The sequence below is a fragment of the Trachypithecus francoisi genome, unplaced genomic scaffold (genome assembly GCF_009764315.1).
Source record: "Trachypithecus francoisi isolate TF-2019V2 unplaced genomic scaffold, Tfra_2.0 Lachesis_group8, whole genome shotgun sequence".
Lineage (NCBI taxonomy): Eukaryota > Metazoa > Chordata > Mammalia > Primates > Cercopithecidae > Trachypithecus > Trachypithecus francoisi.
The window spans coordinates 17,404,987-17,428,662 of NW_022681473.1; the positions used below are offsets into that span (position 1 = coordinate 17,404,987).

General features: G+C 45.0%; 1 protein-coding gene across 36 annotated transcripts in view; it reads left to right on the top strand.

The window, feature by feature from the left end:
• The window catches only part of CELF1 (CUGBP Elav-like family member 1), a 96,823-nt gene extending 73,449 nt beyond the window's left edge, over positions 1-23,374 (top strand). For 7 of the 36 annotated variants that reach the window (XM_033204939.1, XM_033204918.1, XM_033204940.1 and 4 more), the window contains 11 exons: positions 766-848; positions 1,204-1,252; positions 3,527-3,661; positions 4,864-4,943; positions 5,531-5,692; positions 10,018-10,093; positions 11,546-11,674; positions 12,024-12,137; positions 13,462-13,647; positions 16,071-16,214; positions 16,944-23,374. In XM_033204939.1, coding sequence (XP_033060830.1) covers positions 766-848; positions 1,204-1,252; positions 3,527-3,661; positions 4,864-4,943; positions 5,531-5,692; positions 10,018-10,093; positions 11,546-11,674; positions 12,024-12,137; positions 13,462-13,647; positions 16,071-16,214; positions 16,944-17,071 — 1,286 coding nt within the window. In that variant the 3' untranslated portion in view covers positions 17,072-23,374. The remainder of the gene's footprint in view (positions 1-765; positions 849-1,203; positions 1,253-3,526; positions 3,662-4,863; positions 4,944-5,530; positions 5,693-10,017; positions 10,094-11,545; positions 11,675-12,023; positions 12,138-13,461; positions 13,648-16,070; positions 16,215-16,943) is intronic. The other 29 variants (XM_033204925.1, XM_033204947.1, XM_033204948.1 and 26 more) reach the window with 20 other exon arrangements.
• The last annotated feature ends 302 nt before the right edge of the window (positions 23,375-23,676 follow it).

Below are 23,676 nucleotides of genomic sequence, written 5' to 3' on the forward strand. Positions count from 1 at the left end.
AACATGACTGGCAATATAACCTTCAGTAATTTATAATTCTAACTGCTGCAGCATTATTTAAAAAAAAAATCTATATTGTATCTCATGAGAATATGGGAGTGTCAGAACATTGAAGCCCAAGATTTACAAGATATACTTCCTCTCCTCCTACCCTAAATAAAGATTCAAAGCACAAAATCTACAGATCTGAGGCAGCACCATGTGCTTTTAGAAGCTTAATTATATTTGATGAGAACCAAGAGTCCAAAAAAAGATGTTAAGAGGTGCTTGCTCTTAAGTCATTTTATAATTTAATAAGTGATAATTATGTTTGAGGCATATGGTAGAATCTGGCTACGAAGTAGGGAGTGGTTTATTCTGAGAGAGCAGGGAAAGAAAGAGTTCCTGGTAGACTACAGGCTGCAAAAGTATAGAGCCCCATCTGTCTTCTTGTCTCATATACCACCTGGTGTTCCAAGTAGGGTAGCTTGAGTCAAATGGCACATGACCTTTCTTTATAAGAGAAGTCATCTTTTCCAGAGAAGTTATATGAGCAGCTAAGTAAGATGGTGTAACCAGGAGGAGACTAAAACAATATAAGTGTATAGAAAATAATCTTATTCCCCTGCTAGATATTCATATTCATTCCTTTCCACTGCCCTCCCCCTCTCACTAATTTTAATAAACCCAGCCCTCTTTTAAGATCTGATATGTCAGTGGAGGAAGGGTTGCTGTAAGAATTCTCTGCTTTCGAAGTTTTGTTTTATGAAATCTTATTTATTGCAGGGTGCTGTTTTGTTACATTTTACACCCGTAAAGCTGCATTAGAAGCTCAGAATGCTCTTCACAACATGAAAGTCCTTCCAGGGGTAAGAAAGCTCCCACTAGTAAATGGAAATGTGGTAACTTTGATATATGGGATATACTTACACATATCAGGCACACACTGAAAACCATTTTGGGGAAAAGGTAATTTCCGCAGGAATTGATGTAAAGGAAGACATAAAGGGAGCACTTCAAAGATTACCTGACAGTAGTTCTCTCTCAGCCAAGAGTCTTGTGTATTTGACTTCTTGACTCACATTTTATTTTCTGGGGAAAGATCATGAAGCAGACATGAGTTCAGAGAGAACTCTTTAAAGCTCTAGTTCTGGTATTTTAGAGTCTGTATTTCTGAATGCCATTAATATATACAGTGATAATAATCATATTTTTCCTTTTTAGATGCATCACCCTATACAGATGAAACCTGCTGATAGTGAGAAGAACAATGGTAAGCAAATGTGTACACTCTTCCCCTTAAGATTTTCTGCCTTGGCCAGGCGCGGTGGCTCACACCTGTAATCCCAGCACTTTGGGAGGCCAAGGCTGGTGGATTGCTTGAGGCCGGAGTTCGAGACCAGCCTGGCCAACATGGTGAAACACCGTCTCTACTAAAAATATAAACATTAGCTAGGTATGGTTGTGCATGCCTATAATCCCAGCTTCTCGGGAGGCTGAAGCATGAGAATCTCTTGAACCCAGGAGGCGGAGGTTGCAGTGAGCCGAGATCATGCCAGTGTACTCTCGCCTGGGCAACAGAGTGAGACTCTGTCTCAAAAAATAATAAAAAAAAAAAATTTCTGCCTAGTTTATTTGCTTTTCTTAGGATATCTGAATTGAATTGTGCTTGAAGTAATCCGTTGTCTAAGTTGTGTCCGTTTTTTCTTTAAAGTCTGATAAATAGAATAACAGAGTTGACAGAGAAATATTATAAGAATATTGTGGCCGGGCGCGGTGGCTCAAGCCTGTAATCCCAGCACTTTGGGAGGCCGAGACGGGCGGATCACGAGGTCAGGAGATCGAGACCATCCTGGCTAATACGGTGAAACCCCGTCTCTACTAAAAATACAAAAACTAGCCGGGCGAGGTGGCGGGCGCCTGTAGTCCCAGCTACTTGGGAGGCTGAGGCAGGAGAATGGCGGAAACCCAGGAGGCGGAGCTTGCAGTGAGCTGAGATCTGGCCACTGCACTCCAGTCCGGGCGACAGAGCGAGACTCCGCCTCAAAAAAAAAAAAAAAAAAAAAAAAAAAAAAAGAATATTGTAGAATGAACTGGAATATACTTGGTCAGTATAATTTCTTTTGGACAGGAATGAGGGGGCAAAATGAACAAATTAGGAAGGAGAACTTAATTCTCAAGAAAATAGTCAAGTCTGGGTGAGGTAGCTCACGCTTGTAATCCCAGCAGTTTGGGAGGCCAAGGAGGGCGGATCACCTGGCCAACATGGTGAAACCCTGTCTCTACTAAAAATGCGAAAATTAGCTGAGTGTGGTGGCGCATGCCTGTAATCCCAGCTACTCAGAAGGCTGAGACAGGAGAATCGCTTGAACCCAGGAGGCGGTAGTTGCAGTACGCTGAGATTATGCCACTGCGCTCCAACCTGGGCAACAAGAGCAAAACTCTGTCTCAAAAAAAGAAAAAAAAAAAAAAAAAGAAAAGTAGACAGTTAAACTCACTGAAAGGTGTGTTCTCTTCCATTTGTCATATCAAGTAAGTGTGAAAACCTTTTCTTTCTTTAGTAGTGTTGCTAGTAAGAGCAAATAATGCTGCCTGGGCACAGTGGTGCACACCTGTAATCACAGCACTTTAATAGGCTGAGGCCGGAGGATCGCTTGAGCCCAGGAGTTTGAGACCAACCTTGGTAATAAGAGTGAGATCTCTCTGCAAAAAATTGGCTGGGTGTGGTGGTACATACCTGTGGTCCCAGCTATTCAGGAAGCTGAGGTAGGAAGATTGCTTAAACCCAGCAGGTCAAGTCTGCAGTGAGCCATGATCATGCCACTGCACTTCACCCTGGGTGACAGCGAGACTCCTGTCTCAAAAAGAGCATACAATTACAAAGGACTAGGGAAGATGCCAAGTACTTTGCATTTAATAGCTACTGCTACTACCCTTTGAAGTAAACCTGATTATTCCTATTAGTTAGGTGAGGAAACAGGCACAGAATGGTTAAGTAACTTTCACAAGATTACAAAGCTACCGTATTTCATCTAAATGCTTCTAATTATAATTTTAAGATAATGTTGGTTATAAGAAGAGATGTGAAGCCGGGCATGGTGGCTCACACCTGTAATCCCAGCACTTTGGGAGGCTGAGGCGGGTGGATCACCTGAGATCAAGAGTTCAAGACCAGCCTGACCAATATGGAGAAACCCTGTCTCTACTAAAAATACAAAATTAGCCAGACATGATGGTGCATGCCTGTAATCCCAGCTACTCAGGAGGCTGAGGCAGGAGAATCGCTTGCCCGGGAGGCAGAGGTTGCAGTGAGCCGAGATCATGCCATTGCACTCCACCCTGGGCAACAAGAGCAAAACTCTGTCTCAAAAAAAGAAAGAAAAGAAATGTGAAAAATATGAAAAACAAATGTGTGTCTTGGAATCTGTAAAATATGGTATGAAGGCACAGAGCCAGGATTCAAACCCAGGCGGTCTGACTCCCGAGTCTGTGCCACATTGCCTCTTTTCGTAGTAATATTCCAGTCTTTTGTGTTTTACTCTCTTAGCAGTGGAAGACAGGAAGCTGTTTATTGGTATGATTTCCAAGAAGTGCACTGAAAATGACATCCGAGTCATGTTCTCTTCATTTGGACAGATTGAAGAATGCCGGATATTGCGGGGACCTGATGGCCTGAGCCGAGGTAGATACAGTTTTAGCTTTTAAATAATCTTTTGGTTTTTTTATTTTGGTTTGGTTTGGGGTTTTTTTGGAGACATGGTCTTGGTCTGTCTCACCCAGGCTGGAGTGCAGTGGTGCCTTCACAACTCATTGCAGCCTGAACCTCCCAGAATCAGCCTCCTGAGTAGCTGGGACCACAGGCATGTGTCACGACACCCAGCTAATTTTTAAATTTTTTAGAGAGATAAGGTTTCCCTGTGTTGCCCAGGCTGGTCTTGAACTCCTGGACTCAAAGGATCCTGTCATCATGGCCTCCCATAGTGCTGGGATTATAGGTGTGAGCCACTGCACTGGACTTGGAATTTTTTTAATTGGACCAGTGGAAACTAGCCACAGTGATTCCCTAGCCAACATGGTCCGGTCAAGATAAAGAGGTTGGGCCTGCTGCTTCCTGCTGTGTATCTATGTCCTGTCTTGACTCCTCCTATCAGTTCATTCTTTTTGTCTCCCAGCCCCTCTAAGGAGTCTACATTCTATATTTCATTGTCATGTATTAAAATTTTCTGTTTTGGTGCTTTGCAAGATTCTTGATGCCAAAATGGAAATATTTTCTTCTCCCATTTTCTTTTATTTTCTTTTTTCTTTTTTCTTTCTTTTTTTTTTTTTTTTTTTTCCTGAGATGGAGTCTCGCTCTGTCGCCCAGGCTGGAGTGCAGTGGCCGGATCTCAGCTCACTGCAAGCTCCGCCTCCCGGGTTTACGCCATTCTCCTGCCTCAGCCTCCCGAGTAGCTGGGACTATAGGTGCCCGCCACTACGCCCGGCTAGTTTTTTGTATTTTTTTTTTTTAGTAGAGATGGGGTTTCACCATGTTAGCCAGGATGGTCTCGATCTCCTGACCTCGTGATCCGCCCGTCTCAGCCTCCCAAAGTGCTGGGATTACAGGCTTGAGCCACCGCGCCCGGCCTTTCTTTTATTTTCAAGAGGAACTAGAGGATGTGATTCCTCCTTTCTCCTGTCAAGCATTTTTTTTTTTTTTCTGTCAGTGGTTCTCTGTTCTTTCATTATAGCACATATCACCCTATTGCAACATACCAGCACATGATCCCCTGAAAACAGGGACTATGTCTGTATTGCTAGCATGATAGTCAGCACATAGTAGGTGCTCAATTAATGTCTGTCAGAGAAATAAATGAATGCATGAGTTACTGACTCTTCTCTTACCAGGTTGTGCATTTGTGACTTTTACAACAAGAGCCATGGCACAGACGGCTATCAAGGCAATGCACCAAGCACAGACCATGGAGGTAGGGAGCAGATAGGTGATGGGGAAAATTTCTCAGCTTGGGAATGCTGGGACAGCTGGCTATTAAAGTCCAGCAGCATGTGCAGCATCTGATTGCCCAGAAAGTTAAACAGCCAACATCTTAAAGTTAAAAACCACTGATTTCTTTAAAATTAATATACTGGAAATGCTCTCCCCACCCCTTTTTTTGAGATGGGGTCCTACTTTGTTACCTGGGCTGGAGTGCAGTGGGAAGATCATGGCTTACTGCAGCCCCAGCCACCCAGGCTCAAGCAGTTCCCTCCTACCTCTGCCACCCAAGTAGCTCGGACTACAGGTACACACCAGCATGCCTGGTTAATTTTTGTATTTTTTTAATAGAGACGGTTTTGCCATGTTGTTCAGGCTGGTCTAAAATTCCTGGGCTCAAGTGATCCGCCCAGCTCAGCCTCCCAAAGTGTTGGGATTACAGTCTCTTGTGTCTAGCATGAGGAGAATCATTTGGCAATGAATGAAATTAGAATGTAACCTGCATGCCATCCAAAAGGAAGATTTTTTTTCTTTTCCCAGGTGGAGGAATTTGACCCTTTGGTTTTGGTCTTTTCACAGGGTTGCTCGTCACCCATGGTGGTAAAATTTGCTGATACACAGAAGGACAAAGAACAGAAGAGAATGGCGCAGCAGCTCCAGCAGCAGATGCAGCAAATCAGCGCAGCATCTGTGTGGGGAAACCTTGCTGGTCTAAATACTCTTGGACCCCAATATTTAGCAGTGAGTTTTTGTGGTTTGCTTTCTGCAGACTGTGCAAGCTCCCAGCTGTTTCTTCTTCTGCTGTCCCTAGCTAACAAACACAGTGGCATTTACAACTTTTGGCATATAGAAATTGTATGTAAAAATTCAGGTAGTACTATTTCTTTTAGTCCTGTTAGTCTCTCTCTCTCTCTCTCTCTCTCTCTCTCTCCTCTCTCTCTCTCTCTCTCTCTCTCGCCTCTCGCCTCTCGCCTCTCTCCTCTCCTCTCTCTCCTCTCTCTCTGTATGTGTATATATATATATATGTCTCTGGACAAACATCTTGGCTGGGCGCGGTGGCTCAAGCCTGTAATCCCAGCACTTTGGGAGGCCGAGACGGGCAGATCACGAGGTCAGGAGATCGAGACCATCCTGGCTAACACGGTGAAACCCCGTCTCTACTAAAAAATACAAAAAACTAGCCGGGCGAGGTGGCGGGCGCCTGTAGTCCCAGCTACTCGGGAGGCTGAGGCAGGAGAATGGCGTGAACCCGGAGGCACAGCTTGCAGTGAGCTGAGATCCGGCCACTGCACTCCAACCTGGGCGACAGAGCGAGACTCCGTCTCAAAAAAAAAAGAAAGAAACATCTTGTGTCGTTGCTTCCAAGAAAGAAATTCCTGAGGGAATCTTAGCCACCAGTGTCTTTCTCAGATGTAGAGGGCATCATTAAAATCCTCATTGAGTCTTTCCTAAAGAGTATGATAAATGTTTCAGCGGACTTGAGAGATCAAGAGATTTTTTTTTTTTTTTTTTTGCTTTATTTATTGATTTATTTTTGTGACGGAGTCTCACTCACTCTGTTGCCCAGGGTGGAGTACAGTGGCACAATCTTGGCTTACTGCAACCTCCACCTCTGGGGTTCAAGTGATTCTCCTGCCTTAGCCTCCCAAGTAGCTGGGACTACAGACACACACCATCACACCCAGCTAATTTTTGTATTTTTAGTAGAGATGGGCTTTCACTGTGTTGGCCAGGCTGGTCTCAAACTCACGACCTCAGGTGATCCACCCGCCTTGGCCTCCCAAAGTGCTGGGATTACAGGTGTGAGCCACTGTGCCTGGGTGAAATCAAGAGATTAACATGAACATTTTTAAATGAGCATTACAGGTGTATATTCAAGTTTACTGCATTGTAAATAGACTTCCTTTAATTTGATCTCTCTGTTGTGAGCAAAAAGAAGGTTGTCTAGTCCAAAAGAAGGTCTGACCCCAATTTGTGATTTAGATTTACTAGGTCTGCAATATATATGTTACAGGGGATTATTAACGGAAAAGAATTGGAGCCAGCACAAGACACTTAAAACCACCTATCTGTGAGTCAAAGAGGAAAAAGGTCATCTTAGGCTATTAATGATGAAACCACTAGATTTGTATGGATGATACAAAAATATTCCCATAGAAATAGCTAGTATAGTCATTTATTCCTCATCCTTTCAAGTATTATTCTGTATGGAAACAGATAAAAGGCACTGATTTCTGTCTCCCAGTACTGAATTTTGTTTTAGTTCCAGTGGTTTTCATATTTCTGGTATCTTATAAGAAATCCCAGTTTAGGCTGGGCGCTGTGACTCACACCTGTAATCTCAACACTTTAGGAGGCTGAGGCGGGCGGATCGCCTGAGTTTGGGAATTTGAGACCAGCCTGGGCAGCATGGTGAAACCCTGTCTACACTAAAAGTACAAAAAAATTACATAGGCGTGGTAGCAGGTGCCTGTAATCCCAGCTACTCAGGAAGCTGAGGCAGGAGAATGGCTTGAACCCAGGAGGCAGAGGTTGCAGTGAGCCAAGATTGCACCATTGCACTCCAGCCTGGGCAATAGAGCAAGACTCCGTCTCAAAAAATAAAAACAAAAAAACAAAAAAAACATTTCATCCTAGCAGGATGAAGTTTTTTTTTAAAAAAAATATAAAGAGTGTTAATATTTCTTTTTTTCTTTTTTCTTTTTCTTTTTTTTTTTTTTTGAAGCCTCGCTCTGTTGCCCAGGTTGGAGAACAGTGGTGCAATCTCTGCTCACTGCAACCTCCAACCCCCAGTAGCTGGGATTACAGTCATGGGCCACCACGCCTGGCTAATTTTTGTAGTTTTAGTAGAGACAGGGTTTTGCTATGTGAGCCAGGCTGATCTCAGACTCCTGACCTCAAGTGATTTGCCTACCTCGCCCTCCCAGAGTGCTGAGATTACAGGCGTGAACCACTGCGTCCGGTTATATTTCAACAGAATAAATTGTTTCTTAGTGCTGAAAAATTGCTTATATGTTCAGAAAATTCAGAGAGATTTTAGTCATCTGCAGAAATGATGATGCTTTAAAAATGGTCTACATGCTATGCATTTGCTTTTCTTAGAGACTTTTGGAGCCCCCTTTTAGGGAAGGTTAACCTTTTTGTTGTCATTGCCATTACCAGCAAGTACATGATGGTGTATGTTGAGAGCTGTGTTCTCTTTGTTTTGGTTAGACATGATTCCCGCCCTAAGAGCTAATCTCATTTGGAGGGAAATGCAGGGACCAAGTACAGTATTCACAGTCTACCAGTTAGGACTGAACACATTGCCCAAGGTGTTTGAGAAGAAAAAGCCTGGGTGCAGTGGCTCATGCCTGTAATCCCAGCATTTTGGGAGGTTGAGGCAGGTGAATCACCTGAGGTTAGGAGTTTGAGAACAGCCTGACCAACATGGTGAAACCCCGTCTCTACTAAAAATACAAAAATTAGCTGGGCGTGGTGCATACCTGTGGTCCCAGCTACTCTGGAGGTGGAGGCAGGAGAATCGGTTCAACCTGGAAGGTGGAGGTTGCAGTGAGCTGAGATCGCGCCATTGCATTCCAGCCTGGTGACAGAGTGAGACTCTGTCTTTAAAAAAAAAGAAAAAAAACGTAGGCCGGGCGCGGTGGCTCAAGCCTGTAATCCCAGCACTCTGGGAGGCCGAGACGGGCAGATCACGAGGTCAGGAGATCGAGACCATCCTGGCTAACACAGTGAAACCCCGTCTCTACTAAAAAATACAAAAAACTAGCCGGGCGAGGTGGCGGGCACCTGTAGTCCCAGCTACTCGGGAGGCTGAGGCAGGAGAATGACATGAACCCGGGAAGCAGAGCTTGCAGTGAGCTGAGATCCGGCCACTGCACTCCAGCTTGGGCGACAGAGCGAGACTCCGTCTCAAAAAAAAAAAAAAAGTAAACGTGGGTGCTAGTCGACTGTGTAATAGTACATTATCATTAATTATGAAGTTCTTTCTAGACTATGTGGACTTGAATTAGCGAGGCTCTACTATCCTGGAGGAGTTGGTTTTAATCTTTTTATCCTTTGAGAAGTGGTGGGAAAAAAGGGTGTGAAGGTGGATTTTTCCCCCCATTCTGTTCCTGGAGGTTTGTAGACCTCCTAAAACTCATCCATGATCTCTAGCCTGGAAGGATTCGCAGTGACAGAGAAACCAGGTCAGATGTTTATAGGAATGGGAAACAGGTTGAATAAAAAGGATCCTGTACAAGAATACCAGCTTTCCATAAGCAATATTAATTGGGTTTAGTTGGAGCAAAAGTCTTCGGCAAGCTGGTTAGATTTGCAATATACAAAGTAAACTAATGCCATAAACTCAGGGACAGGCCCTCTTACTCGGTCATGGGGCAATCATTGAAGGAGAACGTACTCTGAACCTGGTATAGACTAATCCATTAGTCATTTGATCATCTGCAACAGTGAAAACCAATTTGGAGGGGAGGAAGTAAATAAGGTTGGATAGATGTGTAGCTGTAGTGATTATTAGTCATGTGGTCCATTGTGACCAATAAAGGGTAACTCCAAGAAATACTAGGAAATGTTTAGGTTTGATATTTAAAATAGTTGTGTGAAGTAAAAATTGGGTATCCAGATGGAAACAATCTGCAGAGTGAGATGTGTGGACCTAACTAAGGAGAACTTGGAGAGGGTAACTGGAAATGGCATTCATTCATTCGCAGACAAAAATCACAGTTGACTGCGTAGTTGCTCAAGTTTAGCTTATTGTCCCCAAGTTTAGTACTTCTGTCCTCTGCTGTACTGAATTCTGCTGCCCAGGGACTTGAGCTTTGCTCAGTACTCAGTGAACATACTATCTAGGCCAGTGCTTTAACTGTGTGTTTTTTGTTTTTTTTTTTTTTTGTCCTGTGCTGTCATAAGCCTCATGTTGCTGTTGTGTTGGCTTGGGTTCTTGTCTTTGACTTTCTTCTCTCTGGGGGCCTCTGCACTCTCGCTTTGCTGTGCTGTAGAGTTATCCCAGATGCAGAACCAGCCCTCACTCTCACTCTTGTTCTGTTTTTTGGTGTAATGTCTAGCTTTATTTGCAGCTCCTTCAGCAGACTGCCTCCTCTGGGAACCTCAACACCCTGAGCAGCCTCCACCCAATGGGAGGTAAGTGTTTCACTGCTGCAGAGGAGCAGCAGCACCCAGGCCAGCAGACCCAGCTAACAACAGTCTTGGGAGTTTGGCATCGTTTCTGTGAAAACATTTTTTTGCTTATTATGTAAACCTGACCTAAGATGAACATCCCAGGACTCAGTTGCCTTGTCTCTATACAGTGGCTCTATTGCTAGTTGATGCCACATTGCTCTCACGTTATCTGGTGCCTCCTAACCTTTTAGGTCACTGTTGGAGAAGAATATGGAAAAGGACTGTTTAGCTCCTATAGACTGAGTCCATTCTGATAAGGGGAAAGAACTGCAAGAACTCTTTATTTCCATTTTAAAGTGACTTTTCCAGTGACTGCAGAAAAGCCAAAGATGGCTTCCATGCAAATGGCCTACCTTGAAGCTTCTAGAACCCAGGCAGTTAGTTTACCTGTGTATCTTATACTTGTTTTTTAGGTGAATTCCTATTTTGTTGTTGCTATTAACATACACGGAAAACTTAAATGCAGTGCCACAACAAACCTGAGCCAGGGGCCATCAGGAGTTGGTGGGGGGTAGGGCATGGGGCAACTTCAAAGCTGCCTGTGCCTACACCCTCTGCATTGGATTTAGGCTAGGCCAAATGTGCATTTGAGAAAGGTGTAGTTTTCAGTGAACTGCATTTTGTTGTTTGAAAATTTTTGATAGTCATTCACTTTGTCATAGGAAATTATAGTTGGCTATATTTTTGGAAAGTTGCTAGATTGTAATCTGTATTGTATTTTAATTCTCATTTACTTTTTCCACTCCCCCTACCTCTCACCCCATCCATCTTTCCATTGTCTAGTAAATGGTTTGCAGCATTGACAGCACAGTTTAGATTTCTTCCTCCCCTTTCAACTGTGTTGCCTGGGCTCTACTTGGAAGTCTTTCACTCAGTGATTTTTCCTCTCTCCTCTTTCTGGTGATGAATCTGCTATTCAAGTGGTGGTGTCTTTATTCTTTGTGTCATTGCTGCTCTCCTGTGTTCTCCCTTGTTTCTTCCTGGGCCTTTTGCATCTGCCACGTTTTCTGCGTGTTCCCCTCTGTTACAGAGAGCGAATCCCCTGTGAAGTGTGAGTGAGGGGCCTGGATGCAGTCCCATTCTGTGCTGTAGGTTTTGGCATTGTTCTCCTGTGCTCCTGGCCCCATGGTAGGCAGTTTTTCTTGGTTTCCTAATTGCCCACACCTTTATTAATGTACATTTGGTGTGGTGTGCTATTGGATTAGCCATCTCTTCTCTGAGGAAATGATTTCAAGTTTCTTAATGAGTGATATCTGAATAGTTTTTGGAGCCCTGTAATGTTGTTTGTAAGGCTTATCTAGAACAGTTCCTCTTTGTCAGGGACCAGCCATCTGCCAGTGTGTGCTTGTCATTGCTGGAATGGATATGAAGCACCCTTATCTGCTGGCTAATCTCTTGCTTTGGATGTTGCAGGGTTGAATGCAATGCAGTTACAGAATTTGGCTGCACTAGCTGCTGCAGCTAGTGCAGCTCAGAACACACCAAGTGGTACCAATGCTCTCACTACATCCAGCAGTCCCCTCAGCGTGCTCACTAGTTCAGGTAAGCGTGAGGATGACCCACTGTGCTGTTATGTGCCTTGGACAGATCCTTTGTGTTTAAAGGCAGAGTCTAGGAAGGGAAAATAGTTAACACCTGTTTCCAGAGAGGTCAGATTATGAGCAACAAATTTTCAAATGTCATCTTCTGAACTTAAGAGAAATCTCCCTGATATTTAATGTGCTGTGGCCATTATTTGTCTCTGTCCTGCAAGGACAGTTATTAGAATTAGTAACTGAAAACCTCTTTGCAAATAGCATACTTGGATAGTGACACTCTTTCTTGTATTTGGCTCTTGTTGACAAGAGAATGCGAGTGATGGGTTGAATTTTAACTCCTGGATTTCTAATAGCAGGGTCCTCACCTAGCTCTAGCAGCAGTAATTCTGTCAACCCCATAGCCTCACTTGGAGCCTTGCAGACATTAGCTGGAGCAACGGCTGGCCTCAATGTTGGCTCTTTGGCAGGTAAGGGGCAGCCCGTGGCTGTCATCAGACCATTCTTTGTGCAGGTAGCACATCTTAACCCTGGTAGGGGCACCACTGGAATGATTGCAGTGGCCCAGTGAAGTTAAAAATAATCATAGGGGCCAGCTGTGGTGGCTCACGCCTCTAATCCTTGCACTTTGGGAGGCCAAGGTGGGCGGATCGTGAGGTCAGGAGATCGAGACCATTCTGGCTAATGCGGTGAAACCCCATCTCCACTAAAGATACAAAAAAATTAGCCGGGCATGGTGGCAGGCGCCTGTAATCCCAGCGGGAGGCTGAGGCAGGAGAATGGTGTGAACCTGGGAGGCAGAGATTGCAGTGAGCCAAGATTGCGCCATTGCACTCCAGCCTGGATGACAGAGGGAGACTCTGTCTCAAAAAAAAAAAAAAAAAAAAGGATTTTTTTATTCAGACCTGAGTTAAATCCCGCCTCTGTCCCTTAGCTAGCTATAACTTTGGACCACCTTTCTAAGGACATTTTCTCATCTTTGAAGTGGGAATAATAGAATACTTTGAAGGGTTGTTAAAAAATTAAATGAGGCCAGGTGCAGTGGCTCATACCTATAGACCCAGCAGTTTGGGAGGCCAGAGCAGGAGAATCACCCTAGGTCATGAGTTCCAGACCAGCCTGAGCAACATAGTGAGAACTCCATCTCTACAAAAATTATCTGGGTGTAGTGGTGCATCCCTGTAGTCCCAGCTACTTGGGATGCTGAGGCCAGGAGGATTGCTTGAGCCTGGGAGCTTGAGGCTTCTGTGAGCTATGATTGTACCGCTGAACTCCAACACAAAGTGAAACTCTGTCTCCAAAATAATAATAATAATAATAATAATTGGAACATAAAGTGCTGCTGAGCACATTGCATAGTACAGTGGCTGACACATAGAATGTACTCAGTACCTGTTAGTTGCTCTTTTAATGGTAGGGTTCATCCACATCTTGTCAGAAATCACATGTACCCCTTTGAGTTCGCAGTCCTGGGACTCTTCTTTTATGGCATTCTAGCTCATTTTGAGAAAGTGGCAGAACAGTCAGAATATGGACCTGTCATTCCACAGATTGGATGAAGGTAATGGGGAGCACCACACCCACGTATGGCATTTCTTAATGTCCCCATTAGCAAGGCCTGGTGAATGTCCTGAAATCTAGCCAGTCAGATAGTTTCTTCTCAGGGAGAAACTAAGAGGGAGATAAAGGGAAGAACTTTGGAGTTTTCCCTCTTCTAGATGTCCCTGAGTAGACTTGTCTTTGGCATCAGTTTAGTCTTTCTAATATATTAATACTTCTCTTCCTCCAACCAAGGAATGGCTGCTTTAAATGGTGGCCTGGGCAGCAGTGGCCTTTCCAATGGCACTGGGAGCACCATGGAGGCCCTCACTCAGGCCTACTCGGGTATCCAGCAATATGCTGCTGCTGCACTCCCCACTCTGTACAACCAGAATCTTCTGACACAGCAGAGTATTGGTGCTGCTGGAAGCCAGAAGGAAGGTGAGTGCAAAGGGAGATCAGGGTCAGGTATGGGGGTATTCCTCCTTCTATACCAGAACTGAAAGGCAGAGCAAAGGCTGAGGGAACCAGTTAGGTCTTCAGACCATTGTTTTTCTTTGATAGTGTCAAGTGTAGACTGAGAAACCCTGTGAAATGTGATCTGCTTTTGAAATGTTTTCTGGATGTGTCTCAGATCAGAACCTCTGTGTGCCCTCTTAGAATGGGGCTGCAGTTTTTAGACGAAGTAACAGACACTGACCTTATCGCATCTGACACGTTTGACAAGAATCTGTTTCCGTTAGGAGGTCTTCTCTACACATTACAAATCTATCAGAGGATCTTCTGTCTGGATGTCTTCTGCCTCAGTGTCCCTTTTAGCTATGTCATTTGGCCTTTTCCTCACTTTCTGATTGATGTTTGTACTGATTGAAGACAAACCGAGGGGTGATGGGACAGTTTGGCCCATGAGTTGATGGAGTGGGAAGTATGTCATTTGACACAAATGGTATTCAATTTAGGAGAAAAAGAAAATTAGGAGAGACCGTCTAGCTAGAAAGAGGCCTGAAGGTGACTTACATGAATAGAAAGTCCTGTTGACACCTCTGTGCTCAGATTTGACTGGGTTTTTATAACCAGGAGCTGGTATAAGCACTAATGTAGGAAAAAGATGAGTGTCCTCTTATCACAGCAGAAAGAAGACCTGGTTCATCTCCCCTCACTTGCTCTGAATCACATATCCCCTAGGGATGTGGTAGTAGGAGAACGTAGCATGAACCAATATTTTTGTGGAGATAGACAATAAATAAATGAGGGCATGAGGTGTTTCAGATGATCCTCTGGAGAATGATAAGCAGGGAAGAGAGAGAGGGAGTGTCAGAGGCACTGCATTTTATGCAGAATGCTCAGAGAATGTCTAAGTTGACATTTAAGCAGAGAACTGAAGGAAGTAGAAAGCAAGCCATGCCTGAATCTAGAGAAAGAAGAGTAACAGGGGCATAGGAAAAGCAAGTACAGAGGCCCTGAGGCAGCAAAGTTCCCTGATATGTTTGACAAAAACAAGGAGGCCAGGGTGGCTGGAGAATGGCTGGACTGCAATTGTAATAAAACTTTTTGGTTAGAAAATCATTGAGTAGGCTGGATGCAGTGGCTTATGCCTGTAATCCCAGCACTTTGAGAGGCCAAGGCGGGCGGATCATGAGATCAGGAGTTCCAGACCAGCCTGACCAACATGATGAAACCCCATCACTACTAAAAATACAAAAATTAGCTGGGTGTGGTGGCGCCTGCCTGTAATCCCAGCTACTCGGGAGGCTGAGGCAGGAGAATCACTTGAACCCGGGAGGCGGAGGTTGCAGTGAGCCGAGATCATGCCACTGCACTCCAACCTGGGCGACAGAGCGAGACTTCATCTCGGAAAAAAAAAGGAAAGAAAGAAAATCATTGAGTATAAGTAGTCAAATGAAGAATGTGTGTTCTGCTTTTAAGCTCAGTGTTAATCATGGGTGCATTTTTAAAACTAATTTCTTTTTGGCCGGGCGCGGTGGCTCAAGCCTGTGATCCCAGCACTTTGGGAGGCCGAGGCGGGTGGATCACGAGGTCAGGAGATCGAGACCCTCCTGGCTAACATGGTGAAACCCCGTCTCTACTAAAAATACAAAAAACTAGCCAGGCGAGGTGGCGGGCGCCTGTAGTCCCAGCTACTCGGAGGCTGAGGTGGGAGAATGGCGGGAACCCAGGAGGCGGAGCTTGCAGTGAGCCGAGATCGCGCCACTGCACTCCAGCCTGGGCGACAACAGCGAAACTCCGTCTCAAAAAAAAAAAAAAAAAAAAACTAATTTCTTTTTATTGTTCAATTTACATATGATGAAACTCACTGATTTTGGCATAGAGCTATATGAGTATTGACAAACAGACCCAGTCCTGCAGCCATCACTACAGATTAAGAACATTTCCATCACCCCTAGAAATTCCCTTGTGCCCCTTTGTACTCATTCCCTGCTTCTACATCTTGCATCTGGCAACTACCAATCTCTTTGCTGTCCCTGTGGTTTCTAGGCATTGTTTGGAAACCTGTTTTGTTTTTAACCCCTTTTCACCTTCTCTTCTGTGTTCCTCTCTGAGCCTGCAGTCTCTGTTCTCCTGCTCCACACACAAGTCCTGCTTTATTATCCCAGCACTTCTCCTCCTCCAGGTAGAATTCTCACATCCTTAGTGAGATGGAGCTTGGCTGAATGTGAGGGAAGGAATCTGTTTTAATGTTTGTCCTTTGGTTCCTTGCTTTGTATTTAGAGAATCTGTTTAGTTCCCCAGATGAATCTCTACTTTTGGGGATTGTGACAGTTTTAACATAGGTGGAAATGAAAGACCACTGGCGATGAGCATGTTTGACACTGATACCTTTCCAATTCCTGGGTATTTTGAAGGTCCAGAGGGAGCCAACCTGTTCATCTACCACCTGCCCCAGGAGTTTGGCGATCAGGACCTGTTACAGATGTTTATGCCCTTTGGGAATGTCGTGTCTGCCAAGGTTTTCATAGACAAGCAGACAAACCTGAGCAAGTGTTTTGGTATGTTGGCTTCTCTCTGGTGTCAGGGTGGAATTAGTATTTTACCACTGAGAAGGAAGGAGCTCACTGCAGAAAGAGCTGGATATGAGTTTGGGCTGTTGTTTTAACTTGGCCATGGGCAGGTCATATGACCTCTTTTTGAGCCCCAGTTTCTCATTGCTGTAGTGGAGATAAGGATTTCTACCCACACTGTTGCTCCAGAGAGAAAAATAATATATGGAAAATGGTTTGCAAAAAAACCTTAAAACAGTCCAGGTTTGTGCCTATAAGTCCCAGTACTTTGGGAGGCCAAGGCAGGAGGATCACTTGAGCCTAGGAGTTTGAGACCAGCCTGAGCAACAGAGTGAGACCTCATGGCTCCAAAAAATTAGCCAGACATGGTGGCGTGTACCTGTGTTCCCAGCTACTCAAGGCTGAGGTGAGAGGATCACCTGAGCCCAGGAGGCCGAGGTTGCAGTGAACCATGGTCATACCACTGTACTCCATCCTGGATGACAGAGCAAGACCCTGTCTCAAGAAAAAGAAAAAAACCTTTAGATTACCATGTAGATGTTAAGTGGTACTATTAAGAACCTAATTTATTTCATATGATATAATGTCCAGATTTCTTGTCCCTGCTGAATAAAATTGGGATTTTAGATGAAGCACATAAGGTATCTTGAATAAGGAGGACTGAGAATCTCCTTGCCTCATTATGTCCCTCACCTAGGTTTCTGCTTGGACACACAGGTTTTGTAAGTTACGACAATCCTGTCTCGGCCCAAGCTGCCATCCAGTCCATGAACGGCTTTCAGATTGGCATGAAGCGGCTTAAAGTGCAGCTCAAACGTTCGAAGAATGACAGCAAGCCCTACTGAGCGTGCTCCCCTCTGAGACTGGAGTGAGAGGGTCTTCTGGTAAGTGGGGGAGGAGCACCCTTAATGATTCGAAGCCCTGAGGCTGTGTGTTGACAGCCCTGGACCCTGATCCCTGCCACTCTCGCAGGCACAGCTTGCCCTGAAGACTCGGCTACTGCCTTCTGTGGGAGTTTCGCTTCGTACAGAGGACAAGTTTGTGCTTTGGTTTCCAGTGTTTTACTTTGGAGTTTAGGTGCCATATCCTGAGTTGTTTTTTTTTTGTTTGTTTTTTGTTTTTCCTTTATTTAAAGTTTGCTGTGTTTGTAACCAGTGTGTGTTGAGAAGGACCAACACCAAACCACCCTGGGAAAGGGGGACAGGGAAACATTTAACACAGACAATGATCAGGATTTGCCCCAAACCACCCCAAAAGAGAGGACTGAGTGGAACAAAAAAGTGACCCCCAGAACCTCCCTTAGTGTGAGGGTGGGTAGAATGAGAACTGACACCTGGGAGCTGTGGGGAGCAGAGCAGCTTTGGGGGAGAGTGGAGTGACACCTAATGCCCTGGCAGCTGGAGACTCAAACTTCTACACAGCTGCCTTCTGGGAAATAGTTTTTGACACCTATTTTTCAGATTCTTGTCCGGAATTTCTGCCGCTCTTTTCAAAAAAGGGCGTTAACAATTCTCTGGAAATAGAGCACCGGTTAGCCTGACATATGCAAAAAGCAGGGCGGCATCACCCATTACCTGCTCCCCCAGCCAGCAGTCAGTATTGGATTGGCCCTGCCTGGCTGGTGGCAGTTTGGGAGAAGCAGCCAAAGAGGTTAGTTTATTTCAACACCAAATTAGACCATGGCCCATTTCCAACAGGTCTCTTTAAAGAAGGCCTCTATGGAATACATTGCCTGCTTCCTTCCTTGCAGTTCACCACAGCAAGAAACGTCACCTCCATCCCAAGTCACAATTTTCTCATGAAGGCAAATCCAAGAAGGGCTTGCCGTTCTTGCTGAAGGGGGTACCACTTGTGGGCAGAGTGATCAATGCCATCTAGTTGGGGGAGGAGGAGCTTGTTTCTTGGTGTACTTGAATCAGAAGGTCCCTGCAAGCCAGTATGCTTCATTTGCCAGTGGCCAGAAATCCTCCCTTGCCTCCTTGATTGAGGTGTCCCAGATGTAGTATTCCCACAGGGGTCTGGCAGGCCCCTCCTGTAACCACTCCAGTCACATTTTCTGCTCTTGAGGCAGAGGTGACATTAGGACGTTTACAGCCTCCACATGAATTGAGTGTTCATTTACCTCAGTATTACCGTGTTCATTTTTGTCCTCGTGCTACAGTTGGCTCCCTGCTGCCTCCTGCAGGTCTTACTTCTGCTCTTGCCTGTGACCCACACAGCTTCTGGGCTCTGTCTCTGCTCTAAGAAGTGCTGTGGGGGTAGAGAACCAGGAAGGACATGCTGTTGGGAATGTGCACCTGGGCAGAGGTGGCCCTGTTAAGATATGACTATAGCCACGGCCAGGGACGGGGTCCCTGGGTCTCTGGAATCTGAAACCTCACAAATGCCAGTCTTGACCCCTAGCAGCAGAGATAAGAATAAAGGGGTTGGTTTGCTATTAAGTCAGATGGGGGCTCTTTCCTTGTCATGCTGTCCCTGTGGGTAACAGACAGGGATTGACCATCTTACTGTTGTACAGGTAGCTGGTGGTGTTGGATTATCCCATTGAAGCTGGGACAGCTGTTCCTTTCTCATAGTGATAACTTGGGTCTGTTGTCCTCTAAGGAACGTGAAACATACACTTCTTAAGCTGAACCACGTAAACTTGAAATTCTGCGCACTGGGAGAAATGTGTCCTGTGTTTCAAAGGATAAAACTGTTCTAAAGGCTTCCAGGGTCATGATGGGATTTTTTAAATAAATGCAAAAAATAAAAATAAAAAAGAAGAAAACAAAAAAAAGAAAAAAATGCTAGGTTGGGGAGGCGCTGTTCTGAATCCCAACCGGCTGGAACCAAGAATGTCGTTTCTATTTTTATAGAAGTTTTATACAGCTCCGGGGTGGAGAATATTTATTACCTAAATTATATCTCTGGAAAAGGCCAGGATTTTGTAGAATCCAGAATGTGATTGTTATACACACAGGGTGCTGTGTATGATTGAAACTACTGACTTTCTGTGGCCCGTTTGCAGCCCAGCTAACCTGCCCAAGGGGAAGGTGTTAATGCTGTGAATTGGCAGAGGAGAGAGCTGTGCTCCACAGGGTGCTGCCGGTGCTGTGCTCCCTAGCCTTCTGTTCTGTCTTCCTCCTTAGCCAAAACGTCACTCCCTTCCCACATCCCCCTCTTCTCTTTGCCTTCCCCCATCTCACCATTATTTGTCCATGGATTTGTCTTGGGCTCTGGGACCTTATGAAACTCCTTTCCTAATGACATAAGAGGCCAAGGTGCAATCCACCCACCTTTGATACCAGACCCTGAGGGCTTCATACCTGCTGATGGGTTCTCTTAAAAGGAATGCTTGCCCCAGCAGGGTCCTGGGCTGCTCGAGCAGCCAGCTGGTGAGACCATGCATTTCTCTGTTCTCTCCTCCCCCTGCCGAGTGAGTTAGCACAGCAGTAGCACTGCCCTTGAGCACAGTTCTTTCCCCAGGCCAAAGATGGTTTTGTGAAGACGCTGCTCCCCTACAAGTCTCATGTGTGAAAGGGCTCAGCTCAGAGTGGAGAGACTCGCTGTCAAGTCTTAAGCAATCCTTTTCTGTTGTGTGAAGGTTTCACTTACAAAGTGTTTTTTGTTGTAGTTTTGTTTCTTACTCGGGTTACATCATGAAATTGATTTGCCTTGAATGCAGCCAGACCACTGTCTCCTGGGTTCCACTTGAGTGGCCAGGGCCTGGGTGGAAGCTAAGAGCTTGGATTTCTGGGAACAAAGGGCCATCCCCATAAGATAAGAGCAGAAATTCTGGTCCTCTTCCCTGAAAAATTTTCCCCACCCCAGCCAGCATCTTCTGCTTCCCCTTGGGTTGTGACCAGGGAGTGGGGAGAGAGGCTGAGGCTCTGCTCCCCTGGAGACCTTCTTCTCTTAGGAGTTGGGCGCTTCATGGAAAAATCCAAGCCTTAGGTTCCCTTCTGTCTCTGGCAATTAGATGTGTTCTTGGTGTCCTCCATGTCCTTTTTGACTTTCCCCTGTGTCCATTGTTAGCATGTGCAAAAGTTCCCTGTCATTACCCAATCCCTGCCCGCCCACCTCATTTCAGGGCTGTACACACAGTGAGTGTCCTGTTCTCTCTCTCTGTTTGGATGTATTGCTCTGTGTAACTCAGTGGGTCTCCCTCTTTCTGGTTTGTTTTTTTTTCTAGATTCCTGCCGTTTGTTCATCGTTGTGCCTAAAGCATGTCGATGTGGCGTCAAGTACATCGTCCAAATCCCTGTCTCTTCAGCTTCTCTGATGCTTGAACTCTCACCTTTGACCTTGTGTTGACCTTTGATGCTGACGTGTATTTTTATTATGTTTGTTTCTTTCTTCGTTTTTTTTTTCTTTTTCTTTTTTCTTTCCTTTTTTTTTTTTTTTTTTCCCTTTTGTGCTGCCAAATTGGTTTTGCTAGAACGACTGCTGAAGGGGAAATATTTAAACTTGCATTTGAATATAAAAAAAATCTATTTTTCTAGAACTTCATAAGATAACCACTTGATTTTGTGATTCCAATTCTTTGTAATTGTCTTCAGAGCAGCCCTACTAGCACATACCGCGTGGTGTTTGTATTTCTGTGAACACACAGCCAGTCCGTTTCTAGGCTTTGTTTCTCTGTGTGCTTAGTTTTAAAGACAACTTTGAAGTAAACAATGAAATAAAAGATGTCACTAAAACCTTTGAGGCTCCTGAGCACATTTTGCTGATACAGTCTGTGGGGCTTGAGGAGACCGCATGTATTGTTCTTTCTTTTGTTTTTCTTCTGAGTTCTCAACTGCAGAGAGCACCTGAACCCCCTTTCCTTTTTGACTGCAGGCTGCAGTTTGGGCCCCAGCCAGCCCTTTTTCTTTTTCTTTTGTGGTTCTTCCCTGGAGCGACTCTGTGGGGAGTCCTGGATCCCGCCTGCCCCTTCCCCTCAGCCCCATGCTTGTTCCTAAAGTCTCCACAGCAAAATGTGATGCTTTGATTTTTTGTTGTTGTTTTTGTTTTTGTATTGTTTTTGTGTTTTTGTTTTGAATTTTTTCCTTTCCTACTAAGATTATGCCCAGAAAAAAGTTTTGCATGTTTCCTGCTGTTTCTTCACACCTTCGTATATATCACCTTCACCTCTCTGTTTTCTATAGTTTGTGCAAAAACTGATCGATTTAAAAGGGTTTCAAAGAAGCTGTTTTAAATTGTTGTAGGGTTGATTATTTTTTTCAAGATTGTATTGTTTTATTTTGAAGTGGCAACTTTCTCCTCTATTGCCCTTAGAGCGTTTGCCTGTGCACTTAGACTGTCACTTCGTGTGGCCTCCCGGTCTCAGCAGGGCGTCCAGGAGGCTGGCTGCTCTGCTCAGAGAGGGTGGTAAGGGGGCCTGGAGAGACACAAGAAGCAGAGGTAGAGCCTAGAAGGTGGCAGCAGGTGGGCAAGAGGCTTACTTAGCGCATTAGGGGCAGTGAGCACCTGGAGGAAGGAAGGCGCTCCCAACCACCCCGTAGTAGGAGGCCATCTGCGCACCAAGCAGCAGTTCACCTGCTGGCGCTTTTCCTAGGTGACAAGCACAATACTTCAGTCTTCACACTGTTTACAGCCCTGGGCACCAGCCACCCCGCACTGGCTCTTCACCACAGCTCTGCTCTTGCTTAGCTAGTGGGGTGGGGGAAAGGGCAGGGATTTGTTTTTTAAATTGGGTGAAGAGCCAAACAGCTACTGTCCCTGGGTGCTGAGCAAGCCAGTTTTTTTGGTTCCCTGAGGGAAACTGACCCTCTTCTCTTGTGGCACCATCCAGCCTCAGGGTCTTGGAGACTTGAGTAAGAATGTGAGTGGAGGGGGAGAGGCGAGGAGAGGAGAGGTCACAGGGTGGATCTGTGGAGGGAAGAGGTTGCAGGGGGAGGAGCTGATGATAGATCCCACCCAGACCTAGGCTGCTGGTGGGTGGGCGAGCTGGGAAGTAGGACTGTCCAGGGAAGGGTGGAGAGATGTAGCTAGGGGCTGGGGATGGGGAGGTGGAAGCGCTGCTGAGCATCCTCCACACCAACGTTGATGAAGGAAGGGATCCCAGCAGGGTTTCTGCTCTGGGGCTGGCGGGTTGCCCGGTATTATGCCCAAGGCCACTCTGCCTGGGGGAAAGGGCAGCCAGGCAGAGGCCCAGTGTCTGGAAGGCTGCTGAATTTCCTGGAAGGGGTGATTGGATGGAAAGAGGCCAGAAACCCCAGCCTGAGAGACTGCTGTGCGCCCCACAGTCTGACTGCACAGAGCCGCCTCTGTTGGCAGGAGGCACTGAGGCTCCCCTTCCTGTGTATTGAGAAGCCGTGTTTGCCAATATATTTTGCTTTCAATTCCAAGAGGAGCTCTGGGAAAACCTGTGGATAAAACCAAATGCCAAATGTTGGACGTTGTTTCCTTTTCCTTTTCTCTCTCTGATTGTTTTAATTGTTCTGTGGTGGTTTTAATGGAATTGAGACCCTGGAGCGGCAGCTGCCTTTCTGATTTCCAGCTGCTTTTTGTGAATAATTTAAAAAGAAAAAAAAAAAAGAAACTTTACATTTTGGAGACAAACCTGTGTGAGTTTTTTATTGGTACAAACGTTGTATTTAACACTAGGGGTTTTGTACAGTTTTTTGCCTTTTCTACTAGAAAACAATGTAAAGTGATTTCACAATGTGAAGAGAAAAAAAATTGCCACTATGACCAAACGCACAGTCTGTTCTGCAGCAACAACGGGATTCAATCAACTCAGTCGTGATTCAGCCGTAGAAATGCTTTTCCTTTATCTTGTTTGAGCTTTGCTTTTCTTTCCTGTTTTGATTTGCAAAAGAAAATGTCTTTTTTGTGTGAACTTGTGTTGTACTCTGTAGAAAATTATGGATTTTACTTTAATGGTTTAAAAAAAGGCAAGAAGAGCTCTCGTCGCTTTTCTTACCTAATCACAGAGTTTGTGTAGTGAATTTAAAAAGAAAAAAAAATTGTTACAAGTTTGGGTCAAGGGAGTATGTGTTTCAAAGGAATCTCCTTCCTTTTTTTTGTGTGTTTTTCCTTTTGTCCCAATGGGGAACCTAAATCTGTTTTAATTGCACAGACACACGGACAAAAAGTCATTTTGTATCTGCCAAGTGTGGTACCTTCCTTTGTTTATTTGCTATTAAACTGTTTGAGAAGAACTGATGTCTTCAGAGTTACTGATGGTTGGGGAGGGTGGTGTGTCCTTGGAGTGGGTGGGCTTGCCATGTTCCTGAAGAGGGGGTGTGGGTTCCTCTTCAAAATGTAAGGCTTCATTTTGATGTACCTGAAGGTGTACAACTGAACCCACCAAAAGCTCCTGAAGGAAAACATAATTTCTCCCCAAAAAAACTGCCTTCCCCATCTTTTTGTATTCTCCAGGATTTCTACTTATATGGAAACACCTTAAAACTTTTTTGCCAAACCTAATTTTTGAGCATCTCCTGTTCTCCTTGGCTGCCAC